Source organism: Pomacea canaliculata, linkage group LG10, assembly GCF_003073045.1.
Source record: "Pomacea canaliculata isolate SZHN2017 linkage group LG10, ASM307304v1, whole genome shotgun sequence".
NCBI lineage: Eukaryota > Metazoa > Mollusca > Gastropoda > Architaenioglossa > Ampullariidae > Pomacea > Pomacea canaliculata.
The window spans coordinates 592,227-612,579 of record NC_037599.1 but is presented as its reverse complement, the minus strand read 5'-3'; the positions used below and the strand labels follow the sequence as shown (position 1 = coordinate 612,579).

Below are 20,353 nucleotides of genomic sequence, written 5' to 3'. Positions count from 1 at the left end.
ATGGATGTGAAAATCCTTAATCTTCAGTGAGCTCTCCAGGTTTTAGGGGAATGTGTTACTGTAGTTTTAAAAAAAGCGTCTTCAAACAAGCGAAAAATGCGCGGGAATGGAGAGGAAAAATATCAGCATTAGCCCTTAGTCTTCATCACAGGTCGCCACTTGGTGTTGAAAACGGCTGGCTGCTCAACTCAAGGTGGGCAGAACATGTGCGAATGCAATGACGGGAGCTGGTGATACACTCCGCGTTTGGGTAGGGTGCAGGTCAGCTGACATAACACTGCTGCATACCACGTACAGGGTGGCCCGCGGTTGTTGCATGCCGTCACTCCTACCCGGAAGTAGTACTCGGGCAGTCATGGACGGCGTGTAATCACTCCCAACACAGGACGGCCCGTCATTCTCACATCAAGCCTAGTAGAGAGACCTGCTGGCTCAAAAGCTGATCTCTCAACGTGCTGATGTCAGGAAGTGCGAAGGACAAACACGATGGATGGACGCTGACAACATTACGCCGCGGACGCTGACAGCACTACCCCCCAACACACACACATCCACCCCACACATACCCAACTAACCGCCCCAGGCACGTGATGTCGGGAATCAAGTAAGCAGTGGGGCTAGTCAAGTGTAGGCATGAATGTCCACTTGCACAGCCAGAGGCTTGTTGTCCCTCGTAGTAACAGCCAGTCTATTTTCAGCCACTGTGTTGTGGGGTGGGACACCTGCCTACCAGGGGCGTCCCTTAAAAGACATCTCCACACCTTACAGGTGTCGCCTGTCAAAAGCCAGCGGGTGCAGCGTACCCACCGATAACACCGCGCAGTGATTGTATTTTGTCTCGCGGCTGAGTCAATGCGGGTGTGCTAGACGGTTATAGGCTGGCTACCTTCGCAACTTGATGCTAGCGGGCCACCTCACCTGTGTAGGTTGTTGACGTCACTTCCTGCCTGGCCGCCATTTTCCACCTGGACTAAATCAGAGGAGGAGGTGGAGCGAACAGACGCCGTCAGAAAATCGTCTCACCTGTTGGTGCTGTGATCATCTGGTCCCTGGTGGCCCCTGGATAAGCCACACAGTCCTGTACCATGCATAAAATATTCAGTAAAAAGAAACAGAACAGTGACAACATCGCCAAACACTCGAGTGGCGGTGAGGCGACACGCCCAAACGACACAAGCGCTCCAGCCAACGAGGTGAACGGAGGGTCGAAGAGTAGTCGAAGTTCAGAGGCGCCAGTGCCCTCCCAGCCACCACGCCCCCGCCTGGTGTTCCACTGTCAGCAGGCCCATGGCAGCCCCACTGGAATTATATCAGGGTTCACCAATGTCAAGGAACTGTACCAGAAAATCGCCGACTGCTACGACATTCCTGTGGAAGAAGTGAGTAAACTCTTGACGGTCTTTAATCACTTACCTTACAGGTGTAGAGCTTCACAAACAAGGTCGACACAGATATACCTTTGGAAACATTAACTGTTAGTTTAGGCCTGAGTGGCACGGGTTGTTATAGATGTGTAGATGGAGTATACCCCATGCTACAGGTCTCTAACCACAGAAATGAAGCCAATACAACTTTAAGAATGGACTGGCGCCATGCTCTTCTCAGCAACATGAAGTAGAAGGATAAGGAGCAGTGGAAATAATGCCGTGGAGTGTACTTTTCAGTGATGACATGGTTAACATTTTGGTGGCTATCAAGTTACAAATAAAATTGGAGGAGACAAAAAGACCCAGAGTACTTTCTGTTCATGGCTGTAGATATCTAGACCAACTCCCAGAACCAATATTTCACTAATACTTTAAAAAGTCTTCCTATTCAGGATGCTGACTTTAAAAGGACATTATGTTTGCAGGTTTTGTGAAGGAAGCCTGCAAATCAAATTGTAAAAACAAAGAAACTTTAGCTATCAACTCAGCAAACAGTGTAAGAAGAGAGGGTAGACACAGATAGGCAGAGATAACACAGTTTGATAGCTGTGTGACAACTTTTTAAAAACAAGGGATATGCAGGCAGAGATTGCCTACATGGTTAACTAGATAAAAGACAGTTATCCAAATTTCTGCTTCAGAATTAAACCACCCAACCCAACACACAATGATAAGCATAATTAAGCATACTGTTGAAATTTATGTGTTTTCTCTGTCCAGGCCAGAAGCCATTTAAAAAATATAAAGATTGATAAATTGTAGTCTGTAGAAAAGGTTTGTCATCCAGCATGAGAAATTTTTTAAAGAGACTACAAAAGTTATAGCTAATAATAATAATAATAATTAACAATTAATAATACTAATAAGTACCAAAAGATAAGCTATATGAACTGATTAAAAGCAAGCATCTGCTGAGAATAAACTGATTCATATTTGCAGCTGATAAGGCTTCTTTAGTTTTTCCCCAGTGTTGCTATGCTAGTTATCTGCATCTCTGATGGGACTTGAGTGACATAGATTAACAATAATAAACTCCTGCTACCGAGACATCTGAAACTTGCAGTAAAATCCTATTACACTGATTATTAAAATAACAGCAGAACTTTTTCTAAAATATCTTCACAACATACTTTGCAAAGTAATGAGTATATAGTTATCAAAAATAGCTCTAAATAATGTTCCCCATATAATAATTGAAATAGTTTGTTTTTTTTAATTTAATATTTTTGTTGCCTTTCATGCTGAAAGTGTAAGTGGCCCATGTGGCTCCAAGATCCTTTGCCTCGCTTTCTACTGTTCTTTTCCAAGTCTGCTTTGGTTTCCCAACTTTTCTCTTCCCCTTAGGATTCTAGTCAAGGCTTGAAGTGTAATATGAACTATGATTTAGAGAAAGCTGCATTTTCAGGCAGTATTGTTGGTCCTGTGTCTTTTATTATAACAAAAAAAATTATGTAACACAAACTCTCACAGGAATTTGATATTTAATTTGTAATTTTAAAATCTATTTTAAAATCTGCATCAGTAATGAAGCTGGTGTTTTTCATGATCTGTCAACAACTGAGCCTTGAAAAAACAGTTGGCACTGATTTAAAGTGAAACTAGACACCAACTGCATTGCTGACGACTGGTCAATAATGTTACTTGTGAACAATGGCTGTTCACCACAAAAGAGGCTGCCAGTCTTGGAGTGCTTGTACCAACCATTGGTTGTCATGCCTGGTATAATTAAGATCCAGCTTTGCTTTAAGGATAGGGGTGGGATGAGAGTTCTCAGCTTGGCAAATGCTTTTGTACCCAACAGATAACACTCAGTTTACAATTTGCAAAGGTTTTTATTTTTAAGTCTATTCATCTGTACTTTTGGCCAAATTTTGTTGACACCTATACAGGACTAGTTTTTAGAATGAAGCCTTCCCTCTGGCTGGAGTATTGATTGAATGAAACATAGATGAAGCACTTGCAGCAAGAAAGTGAAGGTGGAACTAGAAAGTTGAGAAGGCATTGAGACACAATACAGTGCTGTGTTTGTGAGAAGGTTTGTTTCCGAGACTGAAATATATTTATGCCCGTTTCCAAAATTACTTCATTCCTGAAAAGGATGCTCTGGTGCAATAACCATTTATAACTGGATGGTCTTCTGTATCTAGACATAGTTTCTTAAAATAAAACCTCACACTATTTTCTGTATCCTCTTTCATGTTTAATGTGTGAAGTGATTTAACATGCAGAGATGAATGTGCTGGGGGGGAAAAAAATCTACTTTGTAATGCATAGAACACAGTGGGCCAGCAGTTGTTTGCGAGCAGCAGGCAGAGTAATAAGTGGCCTGATATTTACCCTGAAGGTCAGATGACCAGCTCTCATGCCTGACTGCAATGAACTGCAAGCAACTGAGGTGCATTGCATTTGCTTAATAAGGAGATTTGCATTCCTGGGCTGGTTGAGAAAGAGAGATTGAGCAAGTGAGAGACGAAAAATTTGACATCCTGCAGCTCTCGTTAGCAGCCCACACCCACTGCTACATAAAGATAGGCCATTTGTCAATCTGATAGGCTACCACGCTGCCTGACCCAAGTTGGGGTAACAGCATTTGTATTGAAAACTCATTTTATCAAAAGATGATAGGTACATTGTAATATCAAATATTTCTAGTGCTAGAGATTCTAGGTACATGTAACATTAAATATTTATAGTGCTAGAAATATAGCATATTGGGGGAATTAATATGTGCTATGTCTATGTCAGTGGTCGAAAATGTTTCGGCATTCAAACATCACATGTTTGGGTCTGGTATTTTTTTCATATTTACTCCATTCCATCTTTTTAAGGAAGCATTAGTTATTTAACCCAACAAGAAAGGAATTGTAAGCATTAAGGAAGAGGCACAGCAAAACAATGAACTCCAAAATCCCTGTGCATGGTGATAAGGCATCGAGTGGACTAAGCACTTGTATAGGGACCTATGGGTAGTGGCTAGTAGCAGGGAAAGACAACCAGAGGATGGGTGGGATCTTCCATTTTTGAGGACACCTTGTTTGTGGCTTTTGCTAGACATTGTAATTGATCCATGGATAACTGCATAATACTAGTCTATAGTGAACGAATATGCTTGCAGGGCTGTGGACATGCTCAGGAGTACTGACACATAAACACACACTTGCACAGAAACTTGAACATACGCTTTGAAAGACACATGAACATGCACACGAAACAGAGGCCTTTATGAACTTTAGCACTTACAAGGGGCTAAATGCATGTTCTTAAAGACACACCCCACCACAGCGACACACCTGTTCAAATTAAGTACAAGAGCCGCAGGATGGATATATGTTCTCATTAAGAGGGGTGTGGCTGAGGAGATAAGTTGGGCGTAGAGTGTGGAGGATGGGAGAAGAGGACAGTGAAGTAATGTATTACATAATGATCAGATCAGACCACACACAGCAGCATATGTGTGTATACATAGGTGGAATCTTGTGTAACTTGTCTTACACTACACAGTCATGCAATCCTCATGTCCAGCTCACAGTGACTGGAAATGAAATGTTTCTATGACAACCATTATCTGCATGCTAGCCATTCCTGAAACACTTACGGTATGTTGTTTCTGTTGTGTGTTCAGATTTTATTCTGCACGCTCAACACCCACAAGGCAGACATGAACAAGCTGCTGGGTGGCCAGATTGGTCTTGAGGACTTCATCTTTGCGCACATCAAGGGCCGTCCCAAGGAGGTGGAGGTGACCAAATCTGAGGATGCACTTGGCTTGACCATCACGGACAATGGCGCTGGCTACGCATTTATCAAGCGCATCAAGGAGGGGAGTATTATGGACAACGTAGCTTTCATTTCTGTTGGCGACCATATAGAAAAGATTGATGGTGAGTCACTGATTGGCTGCCGACACTTTGAAGTTGCGAAGAAGCTGAAGGAAATACCCAAGGGAGCAACATTTGTCTTGCGAGTGGTGGAGCCTCTTAAGTCAGGCTTTTGTAAGTACCTGCTTCTCATGCTTATCTTGTCTATTGCGTGGGCTTTAGTGCCAGGTGTTGGATGTGTGGCGGTTTGTGATAAATCTTCACTGTGCATCAGCTTTTGCAAGCAGTTATCTTTGTGTATATGGGTAGTTAACTGGATGTTATAAATATTATAAATACAAATGATGACTCTATATATATAGCTCAGTCATACATATATAGTCTTGCATATGAGCCCCACTAGCATGCCTTTGTCATTGCTAAATCTCGTTATGTCGCCCTTATGACTGGTTGCAGTTAAGGGACAGAGAGGGTCTCGCATAGCTACATGGCTTTATTTGGTTCTGTTATATATATATACTATCTCTATATGCACAGAGAGAGATGCTTAGAATTTTAAATAAGAGAGATGATCGTATCACCACTACCGTCCAACAGGATAGTTTATCTGTGTACACACATAGAGTTGCTTAAAGTTGTAAAGTAACAGAGATGATCCTATCGTTCCTGCTGTCCAGCAAGATAATTTCACCTTTCAGCTGCAGATGCTGTCACCCCATCTAACATCCCCTTCACCTGCACCTCTTTCAGTCTGTGGTCTCACACCTGTGAATGATGTCCCTTTGCCTAGAGGGTGAATGCTGTCCATCTTTGTCTTTGCCTGTCGATCTTCGCTCTGTCTGCTGTTGATCTGAGCTTCTGTTACTTCACTTACTGCTTGTTTTCTGTGCTTGCACTACATGGCTTCTTTTCTGGACCACTTTATTGACCAGCAGTCTCTAGGCTGACGTCTGCATCATCTTGCCCGCTGCTTAGCACTTGCACTTTTGTGTCAGCATGTCAGCAGCTCTTTGATCTCATTACTGCCATTGTTTCATATATTTTATGAGTTGTTGATGCAGCTGCTATGCCACTCATTGTTTTGAAAGCTGCTAGTGACATTTCTGGGCTCTGTAGTCTCACATCTCTGTCTCCTTTGAGATGTTTGTGACCTTTTGAGAGTCTTGAGTGTGTGCTGACTGTAATGTGCTTTGAGAAGTTCCTTACCAGTTTGTGAGTCTTGAGTGTGTGCTGACTGTAATGACTATATATACTCTGCCAGTTCCATGCACTACCACAAACTTACTTTTTCTGCTCACACTATGTAAATTCCCCATGTTATCATAAGATTGTATCAGCTGACCCTCCACCTTCATCTTAACTTTCAGGCGTTGTGGTTTTACACATGTACCTGTACACCAGGTTGCACCCACTTGAAGATGTAGCAGTTTAATGGTGGCAATAGGAGTAGACAAGTACTGCATACATTACTTGATGTAGACAACAGTATGAAGTTGGTGCACACTCATCAGTTTGTAATTTCTGTGCACATCTTCACCCTTGTTTAGCAGGCCAGTGTTTCTATGGCTACATTATTCTTTATGCAAATTATTCATCTCGAGTAAAAGAAATACATTCAAGCCGTTTGCCAACATGTTTTAGTCTTTATGTATATGTGTGTTATGTAAATTTTGTGTCATCTTTGTGTAGTAGCCTTTCTTTTGTAAAGCACATTAAAGTATCTTCAGTTAAGTGGGGAAATGCGCTACATAAATTCCCATTATCTTTATGAGATAGTTATCTGTCACAATGCGCCAGTTAATGCACCACTTTATATTACATTTAGAAACTGAAGGTTCAGGAAAAAAACAGATTTAATGCTTCAGATGAAAGAGTAACTGAGTCCATCTGTTTACACATTTGTTTTAATGTCTCAGATGTAACTGAGTCCGTCTCTAAAACTAATATAGAGGAGTTATAATCTGCACCTTCAAATGGTCACGCTGAGCACATTGAGGATTTGTGTTGGGTATTTTACAACACCTGGACTGGTGCAGATCTTCTCAAGTATGTTTTTGCACAATTGAGAAAGAGGCAGATAGTGGATGTACAAGAAAAATGCATACTAAATGACAAGGGACAGTACAGTACATTGTGTTGAATACAAAGTACATTTTCCCTCATGTAGCATTTGCTATGTACACAGAGGTGGGTCATCTTCCACCAGGAGCCCTGTTCAGCTTTTAAAAACCTGTGGTATTTTTAAACAGTCTCTTTTAATGGTCAGTGAAAGTCTAGGTAGGGGAGGGTTTGCAGTGAGGCCTCAGGGATAGATGGTGTAGGACTTGGTTTACAAGAATAGCTTCATGGAGAGGTGGGTGGTTTGTAGGAATAGAACAGCTCTATACAGAGGTGGGTGGTTTTCTTGAATAGCTTCATAGAGAGGTGGGTGGTTTGCATGAATAGACAAGTGGACATGTAAATGGGGACAGAGAGAAGAGAGGGTGGCATGAGTCACCTGCTTTCTAGGCCATCTGTCCACATCCCACTTCACCTTTGCAAATACAGAATCCTACAAGTTGCTGTTCTGGGTGTGACAAGACCTTGGAGATTCCAAATGTCACTTTACATGCAAAATAATTTTAATTGTTTCACTGTTTTTTGCATACCCCTAAAACCATCAACTTTCAGCTGTTTGTATGTGTCCCTAGTACTTTGTACCATCAGTAGGATCTGGTGTTAACTACAGGAAATTGAGAGTCTCGTACATTGCAGCCACATTGCCTGAGAAAGAACTGTCCGTGTGTGACAATGACATGATCAACTTCATTTGTCCCAGTGGGAAATTTGAACATGGGAAGATGCTCTAGTTACAAAGTAAAAGTTAAAAATAAAAGTAAGAATAAAGTTCATTGCAAGGTGCAGCATTAAAAGATGTCAACATAAAAAATATTAGCAATGAAAAATGACAATTATATATTTATATAAAATAAAACAAACAACAACTTACATCAAGAATAATCATGTGTGTTCCTACAACATCACACACATGCCACTGGCACAAACGATTTCAAGTGTCTATCACGTTTACATATTGGCATGGAATAACGTTTACCTGAGCTTAATAATACAAATTCTCTCATTAATACATGTTCAGGTATTGACAAAATTCGTGAAGCTTTTGTGTGGACTGAGCTGTTAGTGTTCTACAGTGTGGGAGGAGTGCTTTTGAATTTGGTTGTTAGTGCACTTCTCTTGGGAAAAAGCTGTTTATAAGTATCTAAATCTTGTTTATATCAATGTGTACTGAAGAGGTACTTTTTGTGAATCTTATTTTTGTCTTTGTAAACACATATGCTGAAGCAGTCAATCACTGCAGGACAGATCACAAGAAATACCAACTTGAAACCATGTCTAACATCTTTTAGCCAGGACTGTAAATGAATGCAATCTGCCATTTGTGTCCATCAGCTGTGAGCATTTGAATGTACACAAGGGAAAGCAGGGTCCCTCTCTGTGTTCGGCACCTGGTGATAGTGCTGTTCATACACCTGATAAGCTCAGTGTGGAAAAGAAATTCTGAGACTGCTTCAGGCATTAAATAAGTGACGATCTTCTAGGAAGCCTGCACCTTGCTTCCACTATAATGATACAGTAGTGCGTATGACCACTGCTTGTGCAGTGCTTAGTGAACACAACATTTAGCCTACAACCAGTGTTTGATGTTGGTTACTCTTTGGAGGACACTCACATGGCATTTAGAATGAAGAGTGTAGTGTATTAAAGGTCGAAAAGATCAAATTTATGAACCTTTGGGACCATGTTCAACTATAGCAATCATTTTGTTTAGCAAGGTTAGAAGATAAAATAACAAAATCTTGTAAGTCCATAAGTTGATGTTTGTATGAAGAAACAAGTGCCAATGGGAAGAGTGGAAACAGTGGCACATCATGACAAGCCATTGTCAGCACTTCTTGTGTCACTGACCTGTTTAAACTGGTTTGTCTAAAGCCATTTCAGCACCTCTTATAAGACTGACCTGTTTAAACTGGTTTGTTTAAACTTTGTCTTGGATTCTATCTGTTTACTTCCATCTCTTCCCTATCATGTGATTTGTTCTCTCTATCTACAGACCTTCAACTTCAAGTATAGCTCTGCCCATCTGCTTTTTGTGAAGTAAAATTTGGTGAGCTACTCCATTCATTCAAACTTTTATTCAGCATTTTCTCAGTCATTGGTTTTAGATTTATTGTCATTTCCAGTCAGTTCATAAATTCTTTGTTGTCTATGAAAACTCTAATGTTAAATAAGATTGACTGTTAAAGTCCAGGTATCCATTTACTAAAAGAACAATTGCTTGTCCTTATTGTTAAAAGTTTTCCTCTATGGCACTTTAAACTGTGGCACTGGTGTTCAGTAAGTCCATGTTCATGGTTTCATAAATGGAAGGCTTGTTTTCTCGTGTAGACATGGTGGTGTTGAAGGCTGAGTGAGGATAACACCTGAAGCTTGTGGAACAGCAAACGATATATAATAACACTTGCTTACACTAAGGTTGGTTTATTTAGTAGGAAAGTGCTTCCACCTTGAGGTGATTTCACACTAGTGTGGGGGAGGGGTTGGAGGGGGAGAGGAAGGGAGGAGGAAACCAGAGTACTGGGGAAAACCACCAATGCTTAGCCCTGTGAACAGGTAAGTGTCCTGAAAGGAGATCTGAACCCAGAGCCTCTCACTGCAATGGTGACAAGCAAGTGTTTCAACTACTACCAGGCGCTCCTTGCTGACGTAGTGTGGCCAAAGGAACTCAAACTGTGGCATGAAATGTGTGGTCTTTCTCATGTCTTAGCTTGTTGAACCCTAAGGGAACTCAAGCCCTATTACAGGGTCATTGCATCATGCCTTTGAAGATATGTATACCTCAAAAAGAGTTGGCTCTGCAGTGATGTTTGAGTGTAGATGTTGGGCTAAAGTAGGTAATGATTCAGAAGACAAGACCAGTGGACTTGAAGTGGTCAGCACAACTTAATTTCATCTTCCACCCACCCTTGAGCTGCTGTCTTTTTGAAAACAAACACAGTGGCCAGTGTTCAAGCAAAGCCTTCCCTGACAACATTTGCCTGTCTTGAGCATCTGCAGTATTTTCCCCTGAAGTAGAGGCATCTTTTGCTTTTCTGTGCCCCAGCCCAGTCCAGACAGTTGATCGAAAAGTTTTTCCAGGGCTAATCTTATCATGGTGGCCTTGAACTGATGACCTGCTCTCTCTCTTCTCCCAGTTGGTCAGCAGTGCATGTATGTATGTGTTCATGTATACTTGCATGCATGAATACATGCAAATGTATACTGGTTCTTCTGGATGCTTATGCACACATACACACATAATTTGACTTGCAAAACAAAGGCATGGATTCTTTTAATACTCTGACCTGATTAGTGTTGAGTGGTATGGCTAGCGATTTAAACAAGCTGAGTAAGGGCTTTATGTGAGTTTAAGAATGTGTGTGCATGTGTAAGAATAGGTCAGCATCCTGATAAATGGCAGGTGGGCCACCACCACCTTCTTCTTCTTGTTGTTATTCCTTTTCACCCCCCAGCGGAGCATAGGGCCAGGGCCACCACCTAAGACAACTCTTTTTTGCTTAGGTTAAGAAACCTAGACTGGAGACATTATCCTTTCAAGAACAACAGTATTGTGAACAGACTAGCAGGAGAGGCACTGTGTTGTAAGACCATTACAGTTGGCTCTTTATACAGTTGTTTTCACAGGGCTTAGGGGCACAGGATCTGTTGTGAATATAAGAAATCTGAAAATAATACTAGGCCACATAAGACCTTAACTCTTAATGTTGTTGACCATTTTTTAACATACAAAAAGTAAAAATACATTGTATATGATATAAAAGAGTAATAATGTAGTTTTCTTTACAGTTTCTAGGCTGTATGCATCATCTGTTTTCATTTCCACAATAAGCTGCAAAATTCCTGCCGAAATTCCTATTTAAATATTGATGGCAAACCTATAAATAATCAAAACTGTGAAAGTGAAACCAGACAATGCTGAGATCTGACTTACACCTGTTATTTGACTGTACACCACAGTTCACCCATTTTATACAAAGGTGCAGTTATAGACCTAATTCTTAGTGTGTAAACTTACAGTAACAGAAGGAGATTGTCGAGAGTCTCACACTTGGAGGGACTTGACAGCAAGTTATTGACCTCACATAGATGAACTCTGTAGGGCAAAAAATAATCAGGGCCAGGGAAACTGCCTTGTTTCTGAGGTAGCTCAGACTCACAGCAGTAGATATTGCAACCATAGGACTCCGTAGGTTTTAACTTGCACACAGTAAGTTATTCTTGATGTACGGGCCGCTTTTACTTTTTTCTGATTTATATATGTTTAGCAACTTGCAGTTGATCAACGACATGGACAACTTGATCATCTAATGTTTGTTTTGAATCTTGTGTCTTGAAATAATGTTATCGCTGCATTGCCACAGTAGTATTGCAATGTTATTACATTTTACAGTGTCATTAACTCATCAATCAGAATCCATGCAAGGTATTGCATGACATTGTCAACTGGCCAGGTACTGTTAATTGAAGCACTCTCACGTGTATAGAAAGTCTGTCTCACTTGCCAGCCATTCAAACTTTTATTTATTACATGTTTTGTATACTAGCAGCCCATCTTTTAACTTCAGAAACTAGTTGATTATTATTGCTGCAAGACAGTTTGTCAGAATACCTGTTGTGTTAGTAATCTGTTTGTTGTTGTTTTCCTTCACAGCCAACATCGGGCCCTCAAGTGGCAAAAAAGGGAGTGGCAAAATGGGAACAGGAAAAGAAACTTTGCGGTTACGCTCCAAGGGGCCAGCTACTGTGGAGATTGTGAGTACATATGTTGGACAGAGTATTGAATGAGGCACAAACATGTTTTAAACTCTGTGTAGTTTCCCTCTCCCTTTCCCATGGTAAATAGTTTATCAAAACTTACTTATTCCAAAATCAGAGTTAACCTCCTCCCCTTTGTTTTGCCACATGCAGTCTTTTCACCTGTGCACAGATAAGGTCAAAATTTTAATATACATAGATGAAGATATATATAAATATAATAGTCTTGCAAGAATATGCTAATCTTTGTCAAGGCAATAGCTGTTTGCAGAACTGGAATCTTATACATATCCATGTTCCACAATGACAATTTTCACCTGTTGTGTGTGTATGAAAGATAGAGAGTTTTGATCTTTCTGGCCTACGTGTTGTGATTGGAAGGTGTTTATTTGCTCATATTTCAGAAAGAACAGTTTTTAAATGAATTAAGAAACCTACAAGGTACAGTCGCACTCGATAAGTCGAACTCAAAGGGACCCGAAGAAAAAAAAATCGACTTACGCAGTTTTCGAGTTAGGGAAAATGGCATAATAGGCGCAACTAACAATAAATTCGGTATAGGGAGGTTTTCGACTTAGGGAAGGTCGACTTATCGAGGTCCGACTGTATATTTTAAAAACTAATGAATTGTTCGTAATGACACTTTAAAATTTATGATCCTGGGTGGAAAATACCCTTTAAAAAATATGTGCATGTTTCTATGAAATATCTTTACATGAGAGTATACAAAGAAGAGCATTTTGGGCTTTTAGTCCACTTTAGGTTTGTATGTGATTTGGTAATAATTGTAATGAGATGAGATTTCATCATGATGCAGATAAAACAGAAGCATTATTTCCATTGCTGTTTCATGTTGTGTCTTTGTCACGTGATTTAGGAAAGGTGTTTGGTTGCCATCATAGTGAGATGGCTGCAGTTACTTCTGTGTACTGACAAATACTGTGCACTGACATCAACTGTGTAGAATGTGTAATGTTACTTACAAGCACTATGCACTGATGTTGACTAGATGAAAATCATCAGATGAGAAGGAAAGTAGTAATGTGTGGCTTGATCTGTCTGTCCAGCCTGATGATGTGGTCAATGTTGCTGTTGAGAAAATTAATGGCTTGTTGGAGAACTTCATGGGCATCAATGACACAGAGCTGGGTAGGTCTTCTCGCAGATTTTCTATACAGCAAGCTTCCATAACTGTCAGTAACTGTAACCGAACCTTTTGTTTAGATGAATTGTGTATGGGATGTAAAATATACAGGTTTGTTGCATATGTTATTGTTAACTCAGTTTTATGATGTTTTAGTGAAAGGTCTGCTTGTATATGTGTTTCTCAGAATTTTTCAAATATTCATTAGAAGTCTCATTTCATTAATAGGTTAAAACAGGGGTCTCAAACACGCGGCCCGCAAAACATTTTTGTGCGGCACGTCCATGGTGTATATGTATGTTGTGCTTGGTGATTAACTCCCGCAGTGAAAATTACCCCCGTTCACAAGCGAAATGAAAATATCACAAGGGAGGGAACTACTAAAAAGCATCTTTCAGCAAACAAAGAAACTTTTTTGCACGCATCAACACAGCAAGCGAAGATTCTGTGAAGGCAAGCTTTATTGTTAGCGAGATGACGTGTTTCAAGAACTGGAAGCTTGTATTGACAGGTGTGGGCTACCGTGGAAAAACTTGTTTCAGTGGCTACGGACGGTGCACCAGCAATGTGTTCAGAGAAGGTTGGTGTTGTTGGATTAATGGTAGAGAAACGGAATCAGCTCAGCTTGGCGGGACCTTTTGCAGCCATACACTGCATTCTGCACCAAGAAGCACTCTGTGCCAAAAGTCTACAAATGAAGAACGTGATGGATGTTGTCGTGAAGACGGTGAACTTCATACGTGCACGGGGTCTCAACCACAGACAGTTTGTGTCATTTCTAGCTGATTTAGAAACGGAATACGGAGAGTTGCTGTATCATACGGAAGTCAGATGGTTGAGTCGTGGAAAAGTGCTGCAGAGATTTTTTGAACTGAGACGGGAAGTAGCATTGTTCATGGCAATGAAAGACAAGAGACACACCTCAGCTCAGTGACCCAATGTTTCTGTCGGATCTTGCTTTTCTTACTGACATCACGCAACATCTCACTTAATTCACAACTACAGGGCTCAAAGCAGCTGATTACCGTGATGTTTGACCGCATCAAATCATTCAGATGCAAGCTGACTTTGTGGGCTACTCAGCTGGCAGATGGAAACCTGGCTCATTTCTCTTTTCTACAGAGCATAACGGTTGAACCTCAGCGCCTGAAAGACTACGTAGACATCCTCTCCAGACTACTGGAAGATTTTGAACACCGCTTTCAGCAATCCCTCCTCTCGAACCACAGTTTGTCCTTGTTGCCACTCCGTTCGCAGTTGATGTGAAAAACGTTCCAGAGGAAGTCCAGATGGAACTACTGGACCTGCAGTGTGACACTGTTCTGAAGCAAAAATACGTTGATGTTGGAGTTCCAGATTTCTACCAGTTTCTTCCTAGAGAGAATTTTCCAAACTTATTCTGCACAGCTGCTAGAATTCTAGCGATGTTTGGGAGTACGTACGTTTGCGAACAGTTTTTCTCCAGAATGAAGATCAACAAAACAGCATTACGATCAAGACTGACTGATGAGCATCTGAGAGCAGCCTTGCGGCTTGCCACTACACGCGACTTCAGGCCTAACGTCGATGGTCTGGTCTCTGCCAAACGATCTCAGCTGAGTGGACAGAAACAGGATTGACGAGCCATCTGCAGTAGGCCTAGTAATTATAGTTGGTATTTTTTTTTGGGGGGGGAACTACAGTTTCTGCTTTTTTATTAGTGACAGAGACAACGTCAACTTATTTTAATAAACTAAACTGCCTGTGCATGTAATAAACTACACTAAATGTAATTAATAATTATAAAAACTTTATTTTAGAATTTAACTGCAGTGACAGTAGTCTTCGTAAAATTTAATGAAAAAACATTTTCTTTTCGTGGTGCGGCCCGCTGACTGGCTGTTACTTTCCACTGTGGCCCACATGCTAATATGAGTTTGAGACCCCTGGGTTAAAACATGTTTTGTGTAGCACTTTTTCGGGCTTGTTTTTCCCTTCAACTTTCTAAATACTTGAATTTTTGTAAAATGTGTCTAAATCGCATGTGAGCATCATCATCATATGATTGTGGAGTGGAACTAATGTAAGAGAAAATCAGAATGCAAGACACATAGTATCATCTCGTATTTCATGGGACTTGTTGTGCACATTCCTTGCGTCTTCTTAGCTTGCTGGTCATAATGGCATCATGTAGCAGACATTTATTTTACTTTTGTCCTTAAAAGAATAGTTGTGGGATTTTTCTTCATGCTTGCTTCACCACTTATTTCTTTTGCAGCACAAACCATCTGGGAAATTGGAAGCAGATCAGAAAACCCACATGAATTCACTGTTGGTATGGATGAGTCCGATCTCAAAGAGTTTGGCTTCACAGATGACTTCATTTTTGATCTATGGGGTGCCATCAGCGATGCCAAGAGTGGTCGACTCAAGAAAGTTCAAGAGTTTACAGAGCAGTTCTAATGTTGGACTGTCGTGATGTCATGTCAGTGGCCTGAAGACTGTGGCTTGAGGTTGGCAGTGTAGCTGACAGTAGCAGATCTATTTACCTGCAGAGTTTGGTTGGTTTGTTTTTTTGTTTGTTTGTTTTTTTGTTGTTTTTTTTCCATAGCCCACCAGACAACAACTTGAATTGCAGGAAACACAGAGCTGTCCTGCTGATAGTGTATCTCTGTCCTGTGTTGGACAGTACATCTGTGTCCTGTTTATAGTGCGTCTCTGTCCTGTGATGGGACAGTACATCTAAGCTCCCTTTGATTGCTTTGTTTTTTGCTGGAAATAAATGTGCAGGTTTGTAAAATTATTTTTTAATCTGGTAAAGTATACAATCTTCACTCATAATTCAATACATATCTTATTTTTGCATATTGTTTCTTTTAAGCGATGACTTATCAACAACAATTGTCATGTTATCTCTGTCTGAAGAAAAGGATGTTGAGAGGGTATGATATTGGTGTTGTGATATTTCACTATATCTGCTATGCAGACCAATGCTTTATGCTAGTAAAACAGTCTTTGGCGTTCAAATGCTAGAATTTGGGCTGTATGCCAGCAAAGTTATTTTTGAATCTTGGTTTGATCAAGGAGACAGTAGTTGCTGGACCATAGCCATAGGCATGTGGTGTGTGTTGAATAATTCATTTTAAATCCAAGAAATGCTATGCATTCTGAAATTATCAAAAAAAGAAAAAAAAAGTTTACTCTAAATAAACTAAATTAATTTGATGAACTTGGTTATTTTTATAATTCTAGCATTAAATTGCTTGGCTTGATTTGAGTATCAGTTGGCTTAGATTGTTTTTCCAGAATGGGCCAAAGAATGGAAAGTTTATTTAATATTTCCATGTTAATATTTTAATGTAAACTAAAGATATCTATAGTATGTAGAGGATGCTAAATACTACATTTTTATTGCTTGTTTATTTTTCCGTTTGATGCCACACTTTCCAGAGGTGTGCCAAGTTCTAAAGAGTAGTATCTCTAAAATCACATTGTTAATGATTATGTTTTAATTTGTGATTTTTCTTTTAAAATTCCAAACCCAGCCTCCATTGTAGTTTATTTTAAATGTACCTGTTTCAGATGTTAGTTATTAGAATGACAGTGCCAGCAAGGCTTGTGCTTAGTGTGTGGTGCTGTGTATCAGTTGGAAAATGTCAGGTACCAACATTTCTCCAGTGAACTTCCCTTTTCCTTGTTTTGGTTTTGTGGAACTTCAAAATGTGTGACCCTTCCCATATACAAATCTGGTTTTTTGGATAAGATAAAGCAACATGACAGTTTTCCTTCAGGAATGTTGAATTGTAATATTACAAGAAAGTTTTGTTTACATGCCTTTTATTGACATTCAATACCCTGAATAACTGAAAGGCTGGGGCAACATCAGGCTGGTGGAAAGAGAGAGAGAGCGTAGTGGATGTTTTCTGTTTGCTTTTGGAGTTGACCTGCCACAAATCTTCCCGACGTTACTCATTGCATGTAACTTGCACCAATCACACCCACGAGATACCTGTGAATCAGGAGTGGCTGATAAAATGACCTATTTATTTCAGTGACATCAAAATCTGTGGGCTTTATACAAAGTTGTTGCTTGCATCAGCTACCCACCTCTCTTGCTTTTACTTGTGCCTGCACAACCACTTTGTCACCACACACACACATGCACAGATTTTGCGATAAGTGTTATTTTAAGTTGAAGGAGAAAAAATTAGCTATAAAGTAAGAAATATGGCACAACCAAAACACTTTCAGAGTTAGGTTTATTTTGGATTTGATGTCACTCTTTCTATGTACAAAGTATGTTGATTGGGGTGGAGTGCTTTAACAGTAGCTCCACATTTAGCATTAGTTCTATTTTTCTTGTTGGTATGCCTTCTTTCTTTTATGTAGCTGATTTTGTTGCTGATGAGGATTTCAGACCTTTTTTTTTTTTGCGAGAAATGTTTGTAACCTAATAACCTCCCAAAACAATATATATGATTTGTGCACAAAAATACTTATGCATGACCTTTAAAAAGTTATGAAAGTTTTAATAACTTTATCTTTTTAGCCCCAATCTTCCTATGCAGAAATGATTAAATTATCGGGTTTATTGTGGACTTGTAAAACCATTTTTTGTGGATCCTTACCTTTTTGTCCTGAATGTTGAAAGAGAACTTTCTCCCTCATAATGTCAGGATTGAATTTACCAATCAAAATGAATGTTAACCCAGAAAAAGCCTGTGTTGTCATGGCAATGCATGTGTGGGACCACTATGACTGCAATGACAAGAAGCCACTCAGACATGAAAGTCGAGATTGAGCAGCTTGGCTGTCCACATGCACTTGGTGGTACCTTCATTGTCTTCATGTTTGAGGTAGTGCTATCACTGTCATCCTTCAAAGGGTTAGACATTTTCAGGTGTTGGTGTTCCTTGCAAATTGCTGTACCACAGTATCTGTTTGTATTTTAGGTAAACATTTCATAATTTGTGAAAAATGGTTGAGCATTGAATTCTTTTTATCAGGGATAGGGGGGAATAATCACTTTCACATTTATGGTACACTAACCATAAAGCTGTCCTGAGAAAGAGTGTGTGTATAAGTGAGAAAGTGTGTCCATGTGAGAGAGACTTTTAATCACGAGTTTACTCCCCTGAAAGTGTTTCACAAACAGGGGCTTTTTGCTTGCTGCTGGAGTGATATTGATGAAGAGTTTGGTTGTTTCAGATTTTACGAAATCAGAGCAGTTACATATTGATTGTTATAAAAGAATAAGAATAATTATATGTTGATTGTTATAAGAAAGATATTTTGATTGCCTTTTCCTGTTTTATAGTTGGCTTTTGATACAGAGTGGCAAAATCAAAATGTATGCTTAGGGAAATGGATTAGAAGGCACTGACATAACCAAATGGCTATCTGCAGTAAGATTACTGGGACATTCTTCAAGATTGTTGTGTATTTATATAAACTATTTAAAAGTTCTAAATGTTTCTGTAATTGCCTTTTCCGAGTGTTGACAGAAATGCATGACCAAACATTACATAACAGTCAAAGGGCATCAGTCATCACAACACTGTAGTAGCATCACGCCACTCTATAGTGTCATTTGTCACACCACAGTCTAGTGGCATCATCCATCACGCCTTACTTTAGTGAAAAAGGCCCTCACACCACAGTTCAGCAGACTGGGACGATTTACTGCCGCTGTGAGATCCTCAGTGGGACAGACCCTGCCGCTTAAAGATTTTGTCTAGGGTCTCAATCAGAATCCCAGATGCTAATTCTTTTCATTTGATCGCCTTGTTTTGTAAGTGTTGGGTCATGTGCTACTGAAACGGCCTAGAGACGTGTGCACTGGTATTTTACTGTGTTGGTCTGTGAAACTTGAGTCATGTTTTGCCAGGTGACAGAAGACGTGGTCCAGTGCCCTTCCATTGTGATAATAGTGTTCAGCAACGCATCTTTGATCCCTTTCAGCATCTTTGATCAGGGATGTTCTTGAAGTAGAAATATCTTCATTCTTGTCTCTTGATCTGATCTACAGAAGACATTCCTTGCCCAGGTTTTTTTGTTTTTTTTTGTGTGTGGTTTTGATACTGTTGTTTGATGCATCTTCATTGGGTCCTTCAAGAGTTTTTAATACTGGACAGTCAAATGATTGTTTTGGATTGCTTATACACATTCCAGTTCTTTATCCAATCCAGCCATAAGATGGCCCCTAGTTGCCTACTTGTTGAAAAACGCCCAGAACTTTTTCACTTCTTCTTCTGCCCACCACAAAGCAGGGTCTGTTTTAGTTTCTCACTTTTTGATGGCCTTATCAGCCTTAAGAGTGTCTACAGTTTCACCAAACTTTTAAGAGATTATGCACTTTGCATCAATTGCATATCATATTAATAGTGTTGTGCATTTTGTAAGTTGAGTCCAGAAAAACATATCAAATGGTTGAATTTTGCACCTTTGTCATCTTTTGAGTACAGAGTTTTGTATAAGATTGTAAATGGCTTTCAAACATGTTTGAATGTGATTCCAAAAACATATATTTTGCTTCAGATTTTGTGAAAGTTTAAATATTTGGTTTAGAAAGTATTTATATGAGTTGCAGGTTATTTAAATAAATTGTTTATTGTCATGGTGTCAACAAAGTGTTACATGAGGTACAGTTAATTATTTTGTCCACAGTGTAAATTAATGTGTTATTTGGCTTGGTTATCAAGTTAGAACTTCTAGTTTGAGATAGGCAAAGATTTTCAGACAATTATTTTCTGTGATTACACAGACTTTCATGTGTTATTTCAGTGGTTAGAAATCAGTCTCTTTTACAGTGTTGTATTGTTCAACATGCGCCAGATTTGAGATCTATGAGTGACTGAAAGATAATGAAAGTTTGATGAAAAATTTTGATGTCTCGGGTGATTTTGAGTTAAAGTTACTAGTTTGTGCATGGAAGGTAAAATGTATGTGCATGCATGCGTGTGTAATTGCCTTTTACGAGTGTTGACAGAAATGCAAAACCAAACATTGCGTAACAGTCAAAATACACTTGCATATTTGAAAGCATATTTATCAATGGAGTATTGTTTTTTGAATAAGTTGTTTCTTTAAATATTGTAACAGATAGGTAGCAG

General features: G+C 39.7%; 1 protein-coding gene across 1 annotated transcript; it reads left to right on the top strand.

The window, feature by feature from the left end:
- The first annotated feature begins 691 nt into the window (after positions 1–691).
- LOC112573293 (PDZ domain-containing protein GIPC1-like) lies at positions 692–20,123 on the top strand. The gene is made up of 5 exons (XM_025253519.1): positions 692–1,379; positions 5,050–5,419; positions 12,015–12,115; positions 13,186–13,267; positions 15,520–20,123. Exons 1-5 carry the CDS (start codon positions 1,086–1,088, stop codon positions 15,702–15,704), a joined length of 1,032 nt encoding a protein of 343 aa, XP_025109304.1. The 5' UTR covers positions 692–1,085; the 3' UTR covers positions 15,705–20,123.
- The last annotated feature ends 230 nt before the right edge of the window (positions 20,124–20,353 follow it).